Source organism: Haliaeetus albicilla, chromosome 1, assembly GCF_947461875.1.
Source record: "Haliaeetus albicilla chromosome 1, bHalAlb1.1, whole genome shotgun sequence".
Lineage (NCBI taxonomy): Eukaryota > Metazoa > Chordata > Aves > Accipitriformes > Accipitridae > Haliaeetus > Haliaeetus albicilla.
Window position 1 is genome coordinate 70,348,761 of NC_091483.1, and position 21,083 is coordinate 70,369,843.

At 39.0% G+C, this 21,083-nt stretch overlaps 1 protein-coding gene across 2 annotated transcripts in view; it reads left to right on the forward strand.

Annotated features, from left to right (window-relative positions):
• The first annotated feature begins 1,323 nt into the window (after positions 1–1,323).
• CLNK (cytokine dependent hematopoietic cell linker) overlaps positions 1,324–21,083 on the forward strand; it is a 34,782-nt gene continuing 15,022 nt past the window's right edge. Inside the window, exons 1-10 of one of the 2 annotated variants that reach the window (XM_069793546.1) lie at positions 1,324–1,591; positions 2,608–2,657; positions 6,459–6,496; positions 8,930–9,092; positions 10,861–10,940; positions 11,246–11,291; positions 14,086–14,114; positions 14,458–14,477; positions 15,955–16,083; positions 19,209–19,236. In XM_069793546.1, the coding sequence (XP_069649647.1) occupies positions 2,633–2,657; positions 6,459–6,496; positions 8,930–9,092; positions 10,861–10,940; positions 11,246–11,291; positions 14,086–14,114; positions 14,458–14,477; positions 15,955–16,083; positions 19,209–19,236 (558 nt within the window). In that variant the 5' untranslated portion in view covers positions 1,324–1,591; positions 2,608–2,632. Of the gene's footprint in view, positions 1,592–2,607; positions 2,658–6,138; positions 6,497–8,929; positions 9,093–10,860; positions 10,941–11,245; positions 11,292–14,085; positions 14,115–14,457; positions 14,478–15,954; positions 16,084–19,208; positions 19,237–21,083 lie in introns of those variants that run through there. The other variant, XM_069793536.1, reaches the window with a different exon arrangement.

A 21,083-nucleotide genomic window follows, 5' to 3' on the forward strand; every position in this document is an offset into this window, starting at 1 on the left:
TTGTAATCTTTCTAGGCAAGGTGGGGATTTTATTAACATAGATCACCTAAAAGGTGCCGAATGTCCTCACAGTCTGAACCCATGATTAAGTTTCTGACAAATCCTGTATTTCTGAGCCATTTATGCTACTAGTTACCAGTAATATATATGTAGTTCTGAAGGACTCATGGAGGTAGCCAGCAAAAGAGGTATTCAGCCTCAGTGCTGCATCTCACACACAGACAAAACCCAAACTAAACAGACTAAAATCGTTCCCTGCTGCAGGCAAGGGATAACTTGGAGAAGGTCACTTTTCAGGCCCATGTTGGGAAATTCACCACCAGAAGGGTCAGGGAGGAATGCAGTAAATTCAAACACACAAAAATTACATTCACTGTATGTATAATATTCATATGCAATAGACTTTTGCTTTTGTAATACACACTGCCATAGGGGGAGTTGGAGGAAGAGTTTTGCAAAGAATGAAATTGTTATTTTAAAGGACAAAAAAATTATACATGAATGATGGAGAGCATAGAGATGACAGAAATCAGTTACCTGTTTGTATTCCTGATGCTGCAGAGAAATAACTTGGCAGTATGGATTTAACCATTTAACCAAAATTCTCTATAGTTATAGCAACTGTTCAATCATACCTCTTGCACTAACTCCACAGCTGAAAATAAAATCATATCTTCTCATTCTTCTAAAATTTGCACTTTGCATTTCTGCCCTTTAGTATTTCCACACTGAGTTAGAGAAATTAATTATCAATATGCACATTCAATTTTAATTTTTTTTTAATAGGATTTGGAGGCATGTTTACAAAGAAAAATTGTAACTTGATTTGGCAACACTGATTATAGGAACTGTGAATTTAAAGGAATTTGGGAAGGACTAGGTCCAAGTCACATTTGTTCAAGATCATATTTACAATCTGTAGGAATTATTTGTGAGATAATCCTAACTCTTTTGCTGCAAACACTGAAGTCTCTGGTAGGCAAAGGGTAAAAGTTGAAATCATCTCAGTGTTTGTTTCAAGGATTTACAGATCACTATTATTTCACATGAGTAAAATAAGGAGTTCTCTTTCTAAGTGGGGCTCAAGAGCAACCAGAATTAGAGAGCCCAAGAGGTCTGATCTCTGTTGCTTTGACAGCTACCTCACTGGTGTTTAGCAAGTATTTTACTAGCAGTAGAGATCTTGGACAGGTGCCCCTGGGTTTTAATTCCTATTCAGTTGTACAAGAATTTAATAAGTACCCTACTCCAAAGAAACCAAAACACTGGATGCAGGAATTCAGTTTCCAGCTTTTCCTTCTCTCAGCAGGAAACCGTTGTTCTTTTTTCCAAATAGTTGAAAACAAGAAAATCAGCAAAATAGTCAGAGAATGGAAATGTTTGAGGTAGAGAAGAAGGGAATTATTTACATATATGTATTTCCCAGATTTGAAAATTTGTTTTTCAGCTCTGCTTGCACTCACATTTCTTCCCTACTTACTGCTGCTTGCTAATGGTAAACTTTGTTCAATTCTGTCAGAGCTAACAGGAAAACAATAGTACATCGCCCAGCAGATTCAGACAGCAGGAAGACAACTTTGCCAAAAAATAAGTAAGTAAATAAATTACTTTTTAAAGCATTGATAAGTAACATCAATAAAATGTTTATTATTGATGTGTCCATGCTCTAAACAGCAGACAGCGAAAGACCAGATGACTCTAGTGTGGTTTACAGCCTGCTCACTGAACAGGAAACCACTCAGCTTCACTCTTTGTTCAAAGGCTGCTGCTAACCTAAATTATTTTGCAATCTGAAGAGTGGGGCAGTTAAAACTCAAAGATTTTGTTGGTATTGCACAAACTTCAGACAAATCCAAGGGTGGATGCTTAGATACTAGATACAATAAGTGTGCATTACTGCAGTCCTAATGTGATCCCTGGCTACATCTTCATTGCAAAATATTTCTTGTTGTTGTTTCTGAATATTATGTACTACTACTGCAATGATCCATAAATGTTGCTGGACGGCCTGATACAGAGCTCAGGTCCAGTGGGTAAAGAGGGTGATAGTGAGAGAACCATCATCCAGGACACCAGAGTAAGGTCAAGATCCATTTATGTGTTTCTTCCACACTCAATATATCTCAGATATTTCCTATGGCAGAGTAGTAGCAGGATGGAAGAATACCATATCAGGACCAGGAGAAATTGTTACACTTATTCTGCTGGCTGGCAGAATGGGAAGGGAGCCGTGTGCAGTGGCACAGCTGCATGCTAAAAGAGACGTTATCCTATCTCCCTAAGCAAATTCATCCCTCCAACAATATACTGAATATGCTAAAGCATCAATAAGGCTGTTACAATATTTATGTCTAAAATGAATGTTTGCAAAAAGAGTAGGGCTTTCTGTAACTGCACCAAACTTGGAGCTGTAAGTGAACAAAAATGGAAGGTTTGACCCAAGATTGTTGAATTTCCAAATCTGCCAAATCATTTTTCAAATTTAATTGTTATCCTTGTAGCTTTCAGTCATTCAGTTAAGTTAGACTCTTTGAGAAGTTTCATAGAATAATAGCAATTTCTAATATTTAAGTGGATTTTTTTTCTTTTTTTTTTTTATGTCTTTAGATCTTGCCCAAACATATGTGTAGCAATGAATCTGGATGTACCTCCAAAAGGTAAAATTCTTTCAGTACTGAAAAAGGAAGTACCGTAGCATGTTTTTTACCATACTTACTACTCAGAGACAGTGATAGTTTGTAACATGCAAGGTGTGACAGATAAGAACATTGTAAGATCATAAAAGTTAAAATGAATTGCAAGAAAAGAGGAAAAGAAATGGATACCCACCAAGTGGAAATTGGATACGCACTAATGAAGAAAGCAAAAAGGTGTTTACTTCCAGACTGCCCCCAAAAATGTTGGCTTCACATTATACACTGCAAAAAGCCATCAATAAGTCATCCTCTTGCTGAAGACTGAAAACATTATGTTGGCTGATGACTTCTGGAAAGCAACTGAGGGAACTTTCCTTTTTCCTCTGCCGCCACTTGTGAAGGACTCCCCTCTTCTTGCTGTTTGCTGTTCCAAAACAATGGGACAATGAGACAGGATCTCTAAATCTGATTCCATGACAGATTATGGGCAGTAGTAAGCATGTGTTTAAATCACATTGATTTCAAAAGTAAAACCCTGCTCCTACTTAAATCAGTGGAAAATGATACCGTATTTCACAACGGTAGCTGAGCTAAGAGATATTTAATGCAAAGCATATAAAATTATCTAACTAAATAGGAGCACAACTAGCCAGACAAATTTATTTGGTATACCATATGTTTATTGTGTTATGTGAAGTTTGCTTAAATACATTCAATATCCATATAATACAGAAGATTTAGATTTAGGGCTGGAAAAAGCTGTTCTGGAAAAATAAAACCCAGCAGTCTATCATCTTATTGCAAGTCTTTTATTGTCTGTGGATAGCTGGCCGTATCACAGAAGCTCACCATAACTGGCAATTATTCACATGCCCTTTTCACAGTCTCTGAAGCAAAGCCTGCCTAGCCTTTTGCTTGGTCCTGGAATTAAACCTATGCAATTCAGGAAGTTTCTACTTGTCTTACCTAACCCCTCTCTAAGCTAGAGGAAGATGCCCATATACTTAACAGGACAAGGTTTTACACGATACTTTTGGACCAAACAGAAAAAGTGACTCTGAAAACTTCTATGGAGGTGCTTCCTTGCAGCATTGCCAGGCTTATTTTTTTTCTACTGAAGTGGTTAGGAGACACCCTGTCAGGATCACAAGGTTTATTAAAACACAACCCACAATACTTGATTGCTTTCTGTTACTGGCTGAAACATGAAAAACAGTGACTAAAAAAACACTGTGCATTCATAGATTCACAGAAGTCAATGGGAAGAGATTTACTTTCTGCTTTCTCATTTAAAGAAGGGCTATGTTTCTGACGTTGAGTATTCATGTACAAATTGCTAACCTGTCACCTTTTGAACAGACTTTTTTTTAGGTCACTATGAAAAGCAGGCAAGGCTGCCACAAAATGCACACCATTTTATTCCCTTGCAAATTAAAGAGAAATTAATTTCTTCCCTTTTGTCCTTTGACATCAGGCATTCTCTCTCAGCTGGCAGAAACACACCCATGCATATGCCAAAGAAATACAACACTTTGCTATTGTTATAACTGATATACTCCATTTATTAATTTCACAGAGGATGTAGCAAAGCAACAAAAAAATTTCAGACTGAATAAAATATGACCAGTCCCTATAGCTTGAGGAGACTGACTCCTGCCAGCTCTGAGTCTTTAGCTTGCAGTGAAGAAATACTGATGCCAGAAGGTCCAGCTGATTGCAACTACCTAGCACAAAGATTCTACCCTCTTTCATCCCTGTACAACAGCCAGCGCACCAGAAGGCAGAAAACTGGATGTTCCAGGGTGATATATATAGTAAAGAGCAGAAATAGTCTCCCCCAAAGTGGTGAGCCTCTTCGATGGTCTTCCACTACCCAGATGGCACACAGCACTTCTCATTCTGAAGGCCCAATAAGTACAGCATAGCTGACAAGAGTGAAATATTCATCTTCACTACCAAAATGTCATCTTTAAATAACAGGAGGAGCGGTTTCTCGCTGATTTGCACTCCTCAGCTAGCACAGAGCAAATATTTGGGCATTCACCTTATGTAAAGGGAATGCCCGCAGGAGAGCAGCAACGCTGCCTCTCCTTTCACTCGTGCTGTGCAAAGGAGGCATTAGAAGAAAAGGAGAGGGAGGGCTGGACTTCCTCCAAACTCTGGTGATTCCTGTGTAACAGAATAGATTATAAACTAACCTGGACTTCAAATTGTAAACTGATGTTGGATAGCAATAAATCACCCCAAAGTCTTCTGTCACAGTCCTCTTTTAGCATTAAGCCATGAAATGTATGGCTAATAGCTTCAATGCTTACCACTGTTATTCATTTCTTATTGTTGAGGATAGAATAACCATTTTTTATTAACAGAAGTAAAAAGGCTACAGTTTAAGACACTGACTGCCTTTTTTCATTATTATATTGGTACCACCTAGTTATCCTCGTCTGCATCGGTTTTCCTTGGTAATGTCATTGATTTAACTGGGCTTACTTCTGATTCGCACCAGCAGAACTAAACAGAAAATCAGACAACCAGTTTGCATGAACAGCTCCCCCCCGCCCCCCACGAATGACCCTCTGAGCAGAGATAAAAGTACTACATATATTGAATAAATGAACATTCAATGCCATCTGCTGGGGTATACAAAACTCTGCAATACCAGGCTCATGCAATATTCAGACCTTAAAAGAACAATAGTGACAAATGTAAAGAGGCTGTTTAGGTAGAGACTGGCTCCTTTCAAAACACAGCTGGAAGGGAGGGTTGTGGGATGCTGCCCATCCTTTACCCACTTCAACACAGGGTGCAACACCCAGGCAAGAAGTGGGTCTGGTTTTAACTCTCTCCTTGGCATAAAAGGGTTTCAGTCTACAATTCGCCCTTCCTCCTAAGCATTAGAGCATGCTATAATTATATATTATAGGTTAGGCTTAATAGAAGGACTTTCATGCTCTGCTTTTGAAATCAGGCTATTATGTAGCCACAGATGCAAGATTGGTGAGGCTACAAGCAGCCTAAGCAAGGATTGCTTCAACAGTCCAGAACAAGAGCATGTACCAGGCAAGGACGTACCATGGCTGTTTTGCATTAAACAGTCACTGGATTAAATGTGTAAATCAGGTTAAGGGCAGAACTTGGGAGTCTCTTCTCAAGTAAACTCACTCTCCTGTTCTCCTGTTCACCAGCTCTTTGGCCCTGTAACTCATGCTCTCCTGGCTATACCATGAGACAACTTCCATGGGCAGACAGCCACTACCTACAATAGTTTATAGCCTGGTAGCTGGAGTGTTCTCGGTTTTGGGAGCTGTGAATTTGGAGCTTCTCGAGCTGAAACCAGGACTCTAATTTCCTGGGCAAGTGCTGTGCAACTACACAACAGACATCAGCACAACTTATGTCCCAGTTCAGTCTTGAAAGCAGGAGATCAGATTTTCTTCTGCCACTAAAGGAACAAGGTATGTTTCTATTCAGAAGAGGAATTTCCAGACCAGGATCCCCAGCTCACCAGGGTGAGCCCTTACAGTTCTGCACCAAGCAGCAAAACTCAGAAGAGAGAGGAGTTCAAGCACATCCTTCTCTGGGTATTTTCTGTGGGAGGGCTTAGACATGCTAGTGGTTGTGAATCCCATTTCCACCCAGCTACTTCCTCATGCACTGTATAGGTCAGCAAACTCATGGGTGGATTTGCTTCATCTCCTTTGCTTTAGTATCTGTAAAATACTGTGCAGTTGGCAGATTTTTGTTTCTTTATATAAGTTATTAGTTATTATATCATTTTCTACAGAATGACACCTGCTGACATTTTTTCTCCATTTCACACAGAAAACAGAAGAACTATTCCTGCTAATGCCTATCATTTTGTAAGTATCATACTGATCCTCCTAAAATTTTACTTTTCTTTCACTTCCTGATGTGTGTTAATATCATCTTGGCTATAATGCTGGTAACAGAAAATGTAATCCTCACTGCTTGTTAATGCAAAATAAAGCACGAGAATTCTGAAGTATATATGAAAACTTTGTTTTAGTAGGAGCTTGATTAGAGAAGTGACTCACTCACTAGTCAATTCCCTATTTATGGTCTGAATCTAAAATGCACCTTTATCATAAAATCATGTGAAAATAACAGAAGTCAAGCTGAACAAGTATGTAAGTCATAAACCTCAAGGTTTAATATGTAACCAATGCAAATGAAAGCTGAAAAGCTAACAGTACACATTTCAATGTCTTCCCATTTGTATCTGAAAGCTGTTTTGAGTTTCATCTCAGCCGTATAAGAAAAGACTGCAAATACCTTACAAGTCAGAGAAAGATGAAAAGAAAGCAGAGGTCTATTGCTTAATAAGCAAGTTGAACAAGTAAAGGGTGACTAAAGAAGGTTGATGCAATCGATACTTTGGCTGCTTCAGTTTTCATAGAAAGGTTAATTACAATCAGACACTATATGGGATTAATACCAACTAGAAGGCAGTAATAGCACAGAGCGGAACAGCGAAAGAACATCCAGGATAATATTTACTTATGCTAAAGCACTTAAGGAAGTATTTGAAGTAATTTCTGAGACATTAATTGATTATCTTTGGGAACTTTCCAAGGAGTCCTGAGTTCCTAAAGCAATGGAAAAGAACAGTGGTAACCTCAATTTCTTACAAGAAAGCAAGCAAATTCTGAGGGTTCATTGGATACCTGGAGAGACTATTAAACAAAGTCAGTCTGAAAGCATCTTTTGGAAATAGTAAGTCTGATTATGTAAAAAATTGCTAATGTGAATATGAAGAACATCTCCTCAACTTCTCAGACCAAAGTAATTTCCTTCTCGGCAGAAATACAACCATAATGGGGAGAAAGATGTGATGTATCTTGATTTTTGTTAGGTCTTGGCATTTCCTAGAAGACAGTCTCACAAGTAGAAACCTGGAAACCTGGTCTATATGAAAATGTGTGAAGTGTTTGCACAATTGACAGAAAAAATATCCACTCTCAGCCTAGTTGATAGTAGTCTGCTACTGAACTGGAAAGAATTATGCAGCACAAGAGCCTGCAAACCCAGTTATCCTGCAGGGGTCTGTCTGGTGTGGTGGTATTTTTTAAGTACTGCTATAAAAAGACAAACCTCACCCTGAAATGTACTGTCAAGAACACTTCTTGGAGGTCTGCTTGATGTTGTAATCAAGGTGTGTACAACCCGGAGAGAGTTCACAGGAGAGTAATTCTGGGGATATGAGGTTCAAAATCTTTCAAGTTGGTTGAGAACTTGGGAAAGCTTTAAAGAATTGTACTTACTTAGGAGACTAAAAGGGAATATAATTATAGGCATTAAACATAATAAAGGGTGAAATAAAGTGGCTAGTAATCAATTTTTTTAGTGTCCTTGGAGGGTAAAACAAATTGGTTTAATTTGTAGCACTCAAGAGAAAAAGCGTGAACTGAAAGGACAGTTAACTAGTGGAAGAAGACACCTCAGGAAGCTATCGATTCCCCATTACTAGTGAGTTCAAGAAGAGATTAAAACAAACATTGGAGAAGATCCAAGTGCATGGGTGCACCTGTACTGTCTCTGGTAGCAAAATATGACTTACAAAGACACTGGGTACCCTCAGCTGAGTTCACTCAGCAGTAATCTCAGCTCTGTGCTGTTGGTGCGTGTCTCCTCCTGAAAGAAGCCAGCAGTTAGGTTCCAGCGTGTAAACAGTCAGTATAAGGGTGGAGCAGGACCCCAGAGAATAAAATCTTGAACAAACCTAGTACAAATGTATAGACACATCCTGAGTCACTCGCAGCACCACATTTCTGTGGACTCCACTTTTCAATACATACTTGCAATCGCATTCACTTGGACTGCACATCTGCTAGCACAAATTCCCCCAAACATTGCATGTTTATATTTTAATGTGTGACATTTGTGATGAGCTAGTTAATATATTCTTGCAAGTAACATATGTAAACAGTCAGTACAATACAAATAACACATGGATAATATTATAATGAAAGGCACAGTTTCAAATGTCTGCAATGATCATAAAATTAAACACTCTCATTATATTTTCAAGAGTGGTGACAGGCCAAATTCAGAGAGAGAACTAAACTGCCTCCTGAATGGATAATTTATGAATCCAAATCAAAAATTTAAATCCCTAAAACCCTTGCTCAGCTACTTTCCAACCCTTCCATTTCCATCAGAAAATTTCCTGTGCACCAAAATGTCTGGTTCTGCTCATCAAATATTTCCAAATCTGAAATTAATCCTGAACTTAAATTTATTTGTATTATCTTCGTATCTCTTCTTCTATCCAGAACAAAGATTTGACAATGAAGGGCAAGAGTGACTTACAATCATCCTCCAAGGTATCTGAGGAGGAAGAAGGTGATTATGAGACTGTAAGTTCTTCCACTCTGGAGGCCATCCATGCTTTGAGAATCCTTCCTGCCAAACCTCTACAAGAATCCGAATATGCAGGTAACTTTTGCTGTCTGCAGAAAGTGAGCCAAACCTAGAAGTAAATAGGAACAGTACAGACTTGGGGTTTTCAGTCCAGATATTTTTTAAAATTAAATGGCTCAACTGCAGAATAAAACACTGGTGGGCAGGAACAAGAGAAGAGCTTTGTCTGCATCTTCATATTCAACAGTTACCCTTATTTCCATTAAATTATGTTAAATAAATAATTACATGCTGCTTTTGTAATTTTAACATTACCTTCATGGGAGAAATTCTATGATCCCATGCCACCTGGAACGTGCAAAAAACTGACTGGTCAAACCCACAACCATTTCAGAAAAGCCCACTGCTATTTAAGCCTAGAAACATTTAAGATGGAAAACATATTAAAGAACACAGGAAACTTTCCTCCAGACGATAATTTGCAGATGAAGAAATGTAGTATTCTTTTTTAAGGTGTTCTCTGCCACTTCCAATAGCAGTAATAAGCGATTACTTTGAGTGTATTTCTCAGGCATTCTTAACCGTGCAAGATAGCTGCATTAATCAAGCTTTGGTTTACTAAAGCCATTCTAAGTCACATTTAATACCCAAACATACATAGCCAATTAATATCCTGTTTACGGAAGTGAAATGTCATCCCAGCTATCCATTGCTGGAAGCCATTATAAACACTCTGTGGAGGTTTTAAATCATTAAAAATCTGGGGGGGGGGAATCCTAGATGTGGAAGAATGGAAACCAGAAACCAAAAATATCTGAAAATACAGGATCAATATATGTATGAAATCTTGCTCCAGTTCACATCAAAGTCAGCAAAGATTTTTCTACTGATTTTTGTGGGAGTTAGTTTGATGTCTAAACAAATAGATGGCTTTGAATGTGAGTAAATTTATCAGTGTGCGAGCAGATCACAATCAGTCTGAACATCCAGATAGTCTACATTATGTTCCAAAGACTCATTTGTGCATTTTATTTGCAAATCTGAAGTAAATTCCAAGTGCTGTTTTTATCTTGGTTAGCAATAAAGACTTTCAGTCAGCATTCAGCATCCTTTGTTTATGTAAGACTGTCCTGAAATACCAAAACCACACCATTTTTGTTTTCTGATTTCAGAGAAAACACATTAAACAAAAAGCTGCTTTTTGCCTGTGTTTTATGCCCAGTAACTATAATGTGGCAGGATACAAGGTGAGGAAAAGTCTGAAAACATGTTTCAGAAAGGCAAAACTCAATGCTAACATCCCATTTTGCCATCTTTCCTAGACAAATAACAATGCCCTTGAGATATAAAATTAATGACTCGAAAACACATGCTAGCGTACAACCTCTGCATTTCTTTTAGAGGGCCATTGGTGCAGTATTTATTAAAATCTAAAGTAAAAATTAAAAAGCTCTCTAGAGAGTAAACTCCCCCACACCCCTCACAAAACCAGAACAACACAACGGTGTTGCCAAGAGCAAAGGTTCAAATGAAAAACAGATTCACTAATCTATTCAGTTTAGGTCAAATGTCTGCCTTAACTGTGTAACAGCTTATGAAGGCTTTTTTTTTTTTTTTTTTTTCCACAGTGAGGAGGTTAACTGTAAAACTATTACAAGAGTCATGCTTATGTCCTCAACACAGCTACTAAAATGATGGTTAGGTTCTGAAAAAGAAAAAATTAAAATGCTATAAAAATGGCAAGATCTGACCTGACAAACATATTTTGAACATTAAAACCTCTTCTTCTTAAGACATAGTATTACTGAATTACTCAGGCTTGCTTTTTCTTCCTCTTTTACAGATAAACGTTGCTTAAGGCCTTCAAGTACCACTTCCCCAATGAAGAGCCAGCACACATCTCAGCCCCCTCAATATTCAGCTGTAAGTAAAGATCTTAAACCCTATTCACAAACAGAATTCCCCTTTTCTGTAATATCATTTAAAGTTAAGTGCAGTCTACTCAAAGTCTTAGCCACGTAACATTCGACTGTACAAGGTCACACAAGTTCCTGTGAGCTGTTCCTGTTTCACTTTGCACCAATGTCCTCACCACTTGCCTTCACTTATTGACTGCTGGGGATCTACCAAGTGTTAGAGGCATCCCAGTCAGGAGCAGCACCATCTCTACTAGCCATAGTTTCAAGGATGATGACTAACATCACATCTTTATTTTGTTTTATTAACAGAAACACACATCTGTTCTGGAGGGGCGAAGCGTGCCAAGTGTTAGAGGTATAATAAAAAAATAACTGTTTCTGCAAAAAATAGAAATAGAAATTGTTGCTTCCACATTTTAGCTTTTGTACATAAGCAGAGATTACAGGTGATAGAATAGACATGGTTTTCAGAACAGCAGCTGCTTTCCAAAATAATCATACTGCAAATTTGCAATACTGTTTCAACTATCTATCTAACATCAAAGTAATTATTTACAAAAGGAGATACATTTTATCTCATGAGCTCCCTGTTCCTCAAGGGGGAGAAAAGCAAGCCATTCCATTTAAAATCAGGTTTTCCTTTTCCCTACAATTATAAAGACATAAGGGGGGGTGGGGGGAGGAGCCTGTGTCTCCTGAAGTGTTCCACCAAAAGCTGCAAGATCCCTGCTATGCTTTTTACTTCTCAGGACCTCATGCTTTTTGGCTCCCTATCCTTCTCACGCATTTTGTATTAATATATTGTAAAGCATAATCTAATAACTATTTTTAAATAGTAATATCAACTTTAGCAATTCCTATTAAGGATTTACATCCTAGGGTAACTATTTACAAAAGCTATCTGACAATGTTCTCCTACTAAGAATATGCTAATTATGTAGTATATCACCTAGCATATATTTTTTTTCCACTGCTTTACCTTCAACTGCAAATTTGCTTCAAAATCCTATAATTTTGAGTCATAAATGTACCTTTAATTTTTCTTTGTTCTGTTTTGTTTCTTGTGGTGAAATCAGAGACAGATTGCTATCTTATTCTTCAAGAATCTAATGAGGTGTCCAACTATTAAATACTTTAATTGATGGTTTTACTCACTCATAAGATTATTTTTAAAGTAGGTTTCTATATACTTTTTTTTTATATTTGATATACTTTAGATGTAGCAATATCTCATGAAGTCAACTACTGAGGGATTAAATATCTGATTAACCTTGAAAAGGAATGTTTTTTTCCTTATCATTTTCAAATCTTTGAACCATATGCTAAATATGGTCAAAAAGAATGCAATTGCCAAGCCAGGAAAATATGTTCCTTTTTATATTTGCTGTAACAGCTGATTTTCATAGAGTAAGTATTATATTTGACCAGCCAGAAAAATAATGCAAAGAATTCCATGCAAAACAGAATTGTGGGGTTTTTTTTCTCTTAGTTCATACTGTAATACAAAACATAGAGCCAAATAATTCCTACAGATTATGAGAAAGTAGGCACTATAAAGCGTGCAAAATGAGAGGTTAGATTGCCTCTTGTGAGCAAATCCTGATGCAGCTGGTAAAAAAGCTGAATTGACAGAAATTCAAGTAAGCCAGCTTCAAAATCTGCAGAAATCGGTAAGCAAGGTCCCACTGACAGTTTGCCAGTTTACACATAGCTTCAAATTCCACCAGGATTTAGTAGGTTGGATTTACATGTTTGTCTGCCTCCATGAGATGTGTGCTGACATCAAGAAAGATGAACCAAAGACAGTGCAGGCAGGTAAATTAAACTCTGCAGTTTGAGAATGCAAATTATACATATTTTTAGTACATCCTGAGCTAATAGTGCTTATAGAGGACCCTATTATTTTTAGATAATAACTACACTGTTATTAAATGTATCTCAACGTTTACTCTCACGCCCAGTGCTATTAAGTGGTTTTGCCACAAGATGGCATGAACAGCACAGAAGAATTTTTGTCAATAGTTCTTTTCGAGAATCGTAAACATTTAAGGTACTATTCTTTTATTCAGACCCATTTGTTATGGTTTACTTGAAGGAGAACTTAAGATATATTGCATCTCTTTTTGCATTACTTAGATGTCCTATGTTCATTTAAATAATCAGTCATATTTTGGTAAATTTGAAAACAACAAAAAATAGATTTACTTTCATTGCTTTTCAAGATTTTTATAAATGTCTGTACAAAAATCAAAACAGACAAAAAATGCATCCCAAACAACTTGATAAGCATATATATAAAGTCTCTGAACAATATTTAAATTTACAATACCTGAATAAATATCACCCTCAAATGTTTCATTCTGAAAGGCAGAGGTAAAACCAAAGTTCACTCTGTTTTATCAAGTATCATGACGATTTTTTATTTCCTTTGTTTTATAATTTAAGCTGAAAAAAAACCCCAACCTTGTTTTTTCCTGCTTTAACTTTAACTGATTCTTAGTTATGTCTCCTATGAAATGAATGTTTGTGAGTGATATTAAAAAGATTTATTGGCTACAGCCCAGGAAGATTCCCAACACTTCTATGATTGCCATAATTATCCAAGTACACCTAGGGTTGTGTTTTATATGGAGAGAAGCACAAATGGTTGAGAATAAGTTGCACCTGAATCCATCCGTGAATCCACCCTAAGAAAGGCTAAATAAACTACAGATCAAACAAAATCCACTCCATTTCCAATAAGCCTCATTCAGAGCCCATTGGCCTCATGTGCCGAGCAGCAAACAGAATAAATACGCACTTCAGTGACTTCTGTCTCAAGTCTATGCTGTGACTTGCCCCATTCCCACACATAACAATCTTCCGCTGAACCTCCAAAGCTTCCAGCTTCTCCTAGGTTCACCGAAATTAATGCTCTCCATTCAGTAGCAGGAAAAGTTATGGAGATACAGATGTGATAGGTAGGATGAATGCTGTGGGGACAGCAACGTGACTTTGAAGCAAAGAATTCTGAAGGTAGAGCCAGAGCCGAGGGGAGGATGGGCCTGGATGCTCAATAATAACAACAACAATGCCAGAATAAAGCTATACCTTTATTTGTGAATTATATGGGTAGCTCTCTATTAACGATTATTAATAATTATTTTTAGGAGAAAGAATGAAAATAGATGGACCCCAGGTAAGCAGAATCTCTCATCAATTAAAATTTTTACTGGTCATTTTGCCACTTAAAATATTTTTAAAAGCAGGCTGCAATTTTGCTAGCACTAACTAAAGGATAATAGAATTCATATCTGCAGTCCTACATCATCTCACTTACTTGCATTCATGGTTTATGTAGACGTCTTTTATCCCTCAGTGATTTTAAAACGGCATGTTAAAGTATGATGTTATGTGCTGTAGAGTACATAAACCCTTTGACTGTTGACACAGGCATGGCTGCTTAATCTAAACTCTTTACATTTCTCTTAGTAAAACAAGGTAAAAAGCTTACACAGATTTTTGTTTCCTCTCTTTTCCAGCACCCTGTGCCTCCCCCACGGTAAGATCACTTAAGAGATCGCTTACTTACCTGCGGTCCTCAGGGAACTCAATGCTAATGAAAGCTCACGTCCATCTGTACCGCTCGTAGTAATGAGATGACTGGAAGTGAGCCGGTATCCTTTTACTATCTGGGTCTGTTTGGACTTATTTTATGTTCTGATATGAAATTAGGGAGAACAAAACATGAGTCACAAGTGTTCATAGCAGGAGCTCAGGCCTGCATCTTCAAAATCAACTTGGCTGAGCATGGAACCCAGTCAAAAGCCTAGAAATCTTGAATCTGCTTCAACTCAGATATAAATTGTTGGGAAAAAAAATCTTCCATCAATTTGTACTGGTGCCTTAGGCTCTGTTCACCATAATAATATTGACTTCATTGCCTCTTAAATCCTTCTGCCAATTTTTTTTGCTACAAATCTAAATCATGTCTGTAGAAATCAATCTGAATATTGCCATTTACTCCCACAGAAGATGGACCAAGCTCTATTCCACAAATATATCTTTCTATATGCCCACAAACAAAAAATTAATCGCTTCTTGATCTTTTCAACCCCAAACAAAAACTGCTACAATTAAGACATCCTTCCAAAAGGTCATCCAGGAGTGACAAGCTTATTCCTCCGTGCCTACACTGACTGCCATAAAAGCTATAAAGAAGTTTAAAATATGATTAGCATTACAGACAGATTCACATTATTCCTTAAGTTAAAATATGAAATAAGAGCATAAAAGGACAGTGTAGCTTCACAAATCCAAAACTGTAAAAGTGCAGAAATAAGAGCATTCCATTATTCTACAGAATTTCACTATTTGTTTCCGCTTGTATTAGGGTAGCGAGAATGGTTCTTAATTCTCTCAGCTGACTTAATTTTGGTCTGTGCCATGCAAACACCCCAGGCTCACTCCCCAGGAGCCCACCGCTGAAGGGCAGGTCTGCAGCGCAGCGGGGATGCACCTCCAGTTTTACTGACCCAAGCTCTCCGTGCCACAGCTTCCAGCTGGAGCTGGGCTGTGACCGGCTGGTCTCAGAGCATGGGCAGAGCGTGCCCCCATCTGCCAGGAAACACTGGGCACGTGTTAGCTGTGAGTTTTCTGGGATGAAGAGCACTTTTTTCTTTGTGGGCCTGAACTGCAGTGTGTTCCCTGGCTGGGCCTTATACACAGCCATATCCACCCAGAAATATCAACACTGGAGAGCTGTACTTGGCACATACTGGTGAAGCGCACGGAAGCGGTGTTAAGTGGCACGTAACACAGTGCAGTAATGTCTTGCAAATGTAGAATATTATCCAAAATTACTGTTGCTATTGAAGGGCCCCAAGAAGCTTCTGGACCTGAGCTAAGCTCAGCACAAATACATTGAAATGCTCTCGGAAAATTCCTGTGTTTTACTTCTTGAGCTTGCACTTACAACACAGTCCCTGCACCTCCTTTATTCCCTAATAATTCTTCAAATTCTCCTTTGACTTCTCTAGGCCTCTGAAGACGCTGCCAAAGCAGTATCAGCCACTTCCTCCAGCGCCGCAGATAAGCAGCCAGTTCTTTCATACAAGGAAAACGCTCAGCCAAGCTCACACCTTTCCAATATCAGCAAAAGTCACAAGGTACGGGTGCATTCCTCATCCTCATTCCCTGAGAACCAAAACACTCTCCCCAGTCAAACCACAAGACTTTACCTCCATTGCACTGCTGCTTTTACTTAAGAAAAAAAAAAGTTATTCTTTAGACAGCTGTGAATAATTGGGAGAAGTGGTATTTAGCACAATGTGAGACTAGAATGTTTTAAAGAAAAAACTGCCAAAATAATGGTAAAGAAGAAAAGGAGTAGAAAAGTAGGCAGAACTTTCATGAACACTTTAAGGTTTGTCCTACTTATTCTTACTAACATTTAGAGGTTTTGCAGCCAGTTCTAAGTAGAAACAATTGCACTTGCTTAGTACAGTTGGTGAACCAAGTGATGGGGAAATACACTGACCACACCAGAGATACAAAAATACACTCCACAACGCAAGGATGTTACATTCAGCAAAAGGAATGACTAATCTGTAGCCAGAAGTCTTGTCCAGCCCATGAGACCAATGAATCCAGACTACAAATCGCTTCTTGTCCATTGCATCTTGCCCTCCTCCATCATACGACACCCATGTTCATTCAGCATCCTGACACGGCAGCGTGGATGAGCGCTCAGTCCTGAAGCACAAACCGCTTATGTCCGGCTGTATGGCCAAGCATGTGCATATGTCAGGTTATGAGGCTGGTTGCTTTTTTCAGCCAACACACATATCTAGTCAGATGAACATGTACGTACGCTGCTTACTGCCATGTAACCAGATGCATATGTGCTCTTGCTGTATGACCAAAATGCACATTCATAAATGGGGATGGTGGTGGACACACGCTGGGAAGAGGAACGACACACATCCAGGGGCCACAGGGTATAATGCTCAAATGCCTCTCAGTGAAAACCTATTGCAGCCAGAAGTTTGGGCACAACTGAGCTGGGTCAATCCTGTCCATCCTTCCTTAAATGGTTTTAGTTTCAGTTCATCAAGATGGAATTTTGCATCATTTTACAAAGGTCACTGCAAATCCCGTGGGGGAAAAAGAAAGCTTGCAAATCAATGATATAATCTTCTGCTTAGAGTTAAGTATATACTTAAGGAGTGAGCTCTATGTATGGGTTGGGTTTTTTTTCCTGAATGGTGCTTAAATTCCTTCATGGATTAGGTTCCAAAAGCTGTTGGTTGTTAAGATATTTTATTAATATGAAGGAGCTTCATATTCAGATGCGTGACCTGACCTACAGCTGCTAAGTTCCAAATCCCATGATTGATCTTCTCCCTCGGTAGGGCAGCACATACACTGAAAGCTGCATGAGAACTGTTATAAGCCATGTTTGCCAGCAGACATCAGTATGCAGAGCACTTGGATTTGATAGGTCCTATTAACAAAGCCAAATTCTGTAATATAAATACATGTCATTTCTCATGCTAGAAGTAAAAGGCAGCAGCAAAAATCATAACCACCAAACTCTGCTTCTCATTGCAGTTATAGATACCAAAATATTTCTAATAGTTTCGGGGGGGGGGGGGGTATTGTACTAGGTTTTTTAATCACATGAGTAAGAGAGGAGTGGCACAGACTAAGACCACACATGATCTGGGGAAGGCACTTTATGAATTTCCCACACAAGCACTTCACACAAAATATTTCTCACCCATTTTCAGTCCAGTCACACCTTTGTAAGAAGAAAACATCCATATGAGCTGCAGTGTGAAGGAGTACGGCACTACAGCCATTATCTGCCAGACTCTAAGCAAAGCTGTCAAACCGCAGATGTGATTTAAGAGGGCAAGTCCTGTTTTCTAACATGATTTGGAAGATTTATAAAATTAAACACATCATTATTTATACACTCTATAAATAGCCTCATAAAAAAAAATAGGCATATGAAGGATCTTGGAATGTATCTTAGAAGCTTTGGTGTGATTTAAACTTTTACATGCCTGTGGTAAGCAGGCCATGCAAGTGGCATGTCCCCTCGTGATGGAGGCCAGCCCTGCAAGCATGCTTTTATTACTGCTTAACTTTACCATGCACCCAATGTCCTGAATATAGGCTTTCATGCGTCAGATAACAACCTTGGAGACCAAGCTAACAAATTGCAGAAGCTGAAACAAAAGCAACTATCCAAACCCCAAACAGTTCCTCTCCTTTCTCCTAGCCTTCCTGAAACTTTCCCCTAACAGATCATTCCCAAATTTCTTGCCTCTTTAACCCTCCATGCTGATGTTTTCAGCACAGGCACAAGGAAAAAAACCCTTCTTGCTGACCAAGTGTTGAAAGGCAGCTCCCAGGGTTTTCTATACCATCTTCCTTTTGCATTCTTTCTACTGATTTAGCAAAATAACTCAGTCATATTTTCTCAGTCCAGGAGGTAAGCTAAGCAGGGACTAAATCCTGCAGCCTTCAAAAAACTACTAGATGCTTATCCACACCTTATGTTGCTACATAACTTCTAAAATCTGGTCCTCTATCTTGTTTATTATGAGATAGATGCTGCTAAAAACCATGAGTGTTCATCATACTCAGGACATCTAACAAAAGATGTCAGACTCAATATATTGTCCCTTTTTGCGGGGAGAATATTTTCTGACAAAACTCAGGAAAGGAAGATACTCCTGTTGATCAGGCGTTCAGGAGAAGGCAGAAAAATACCTAAACACCTACTTGAATCAGGACTGTGAGGAGCATTCTCCATTTCTCTTTTCTGGTTTGCATCTCCTTTCCTCTACACCTTCCATTCCACTTCTGTGAATGTTTCATTCTTGAAACTCTTCAGTCTTCAGGGAACTTACCTTCATTTATAGCTGACTTTAAAGTTCATAATAAGACTTTCTGGCATGAGATGAAAAGCATTGAAGAAAGCTGATAATCATTCACATCTCTTCTCCCCTCCTCCCAGAATAAATCCTTAGCAAAGACTTTCTCGTTCACCATAATGAATTCAGTGGATGCTATTCTTCTTTATGGAAGTCCGTAACCTTCTCCTGGAAATAATTTATGTAAAAAAATAACCAGCCTCTGAATTTCTATAGCAGTAATAAAATCCTTTCCTTGCCAAGGGCTGTTAATTTTCGGTAATGATGTAATCAAAGTATTTAAGTACTCAAAGTGATTTGTATTTTATGATAATGAAATGTTTTGCATATAATTCTTTCTTTTCCAGACATATATCTGTTAAGGAACTAAACAAAGTAAGTAATCATCTTTGTATATATTAGGACCATAAAAACCATACACATTCCATGGCTACACAGCCTCTCTTGTAACAGTATTTTAGCCTACTAGGTAAAAAAACTATAAGAATCATATTAGCTTTGGGTCATAAATGTATCTGTCTTTAATGTGTGTAGCATTTTCAATACCACTACTTTCTGAATGGCAGGTAAGTTCCTGGAGTTGCTTGCAGAAATAAAAACATACATACATTGCAAAGCTACCTTCCCAAGTATCCACATAAAAGCATATCTCATAACTGCCAGATGCTGCGGATGCCTATGAACGGTGAGCAGCAGGAGAGACACTCTCTTTCAGAGAAATAGAGACTCCACACAGATTTTTAAAAGCAGAAAACTGAAATTATAAGGCCAATAGTGGAGTGCAATAGTATTACTGTGATGTAACTACAAGGCTACCCCAAAAATAAGATGACCCTTTGCAATAAGAGAAACAAAAATTGACAAATTTTATATCCAGAATGAACCTCACGTATTATCCCCCAGCTCCCTTCTCCCTCTCCTCCCTCCGCTCCTTCCCCAGGGCCTCTCACAAGCCCTGCAAAATCTGTCACCTCAGACAAATGGCAGCTTTGCCTGCAAAATAGCTCTGGCAGCAACCGAGGGGGCCACCACACCGCTGCTCAGGCGCCTGCGTGCTCCTACGGCTTCGCCCAGCCAAACCCCTCGCCGCCCCCCCCAGCACGGTGGGGACCCCAGCCAGAGCGATGCCCACTCCTCGCTGCCCAAGCTCACCCTCCGCAATGGCCTCGAACCTCCTGAGCCATGGGCAGCCCCGTAAGCCCCAGTACGTCCCCCAGTTCATCTCCCACTAGCCCCATCCTCCAGCTCACAACCTACCTTCCTCCCAGCCCATCTGCCAAGCTCCACCAAGGGCAGCTCTAGGCTCCAGGCACCGCTGAGACATGTGCGCTCTCAATCCCGGCAATGCTGAAGCGGTGGCTCTGAGTTCCCCAGTCTGACAGAGGCTAAAAGGGCTCTTCCCTCCCTCCCCGTACCCCCGAGCTGACCACTTCTCCTCCCAGCGCGGCCACCTGCAGCCCTGCCGCCAGCGACCCCTGCACCAGCCGCTGGGTCCAGAGGGCAGAAGCTGAGAGGGGCGATGCTAGGAATGCACCTATAGGCATATATAAAGCAGAAAGCACTAACTTTTACAGAGAGACTGGTAAAGGCAAGTGATATTTTTTTTTTTTTTTTCCCAGATCCTAGTTTCTGTAAAAAAGTTTTTAACAAGTTCCTTCACTTTCTACTTGGGCCAGTGAAGTAAAGCAGAGGAAATGTGTTTAGCAATAAAGGGGTTTAGTTATGACAAGTGGTTGCCTAGAAGATGTGAAGAGATACAGTCTGTACAACAATGAAGAGTGTTTAAGGACGTTTGTAAAATTCAGAGATAGGTCATAATTTATGGCATTTTGTGTTTCTTACTGAATGTTCTGTTTACTGCACTAATACGTTTCTATTGTATTGGGGTTTTATCTCATTGCAAGGGAACAGAGGAAAGAAAGGAATCTCTATACTGGTTAAGCCCAGCTGTATCCTACCACAGTGGGCTGTAGCAGAAATCTATAGACTGGTCTAGCTCTTTCAAATCCTTTGAGCTTTTCTTCTCCACAGTTCTGACTGGGAGGCTGTCCCAAACCTCACTCCTCCTGTGGTTAGAAACTGTATAGTTTGAAAGATCATTAGAAAACATGGTTTGATTGCAATATTGTAATTAACATTTAATGCTAAAAAAATTATATATTGGCAAGAAAGATAATATTTTAACACAAAAAGCTTTGTCTTCTCCTAGATACTGACTCATT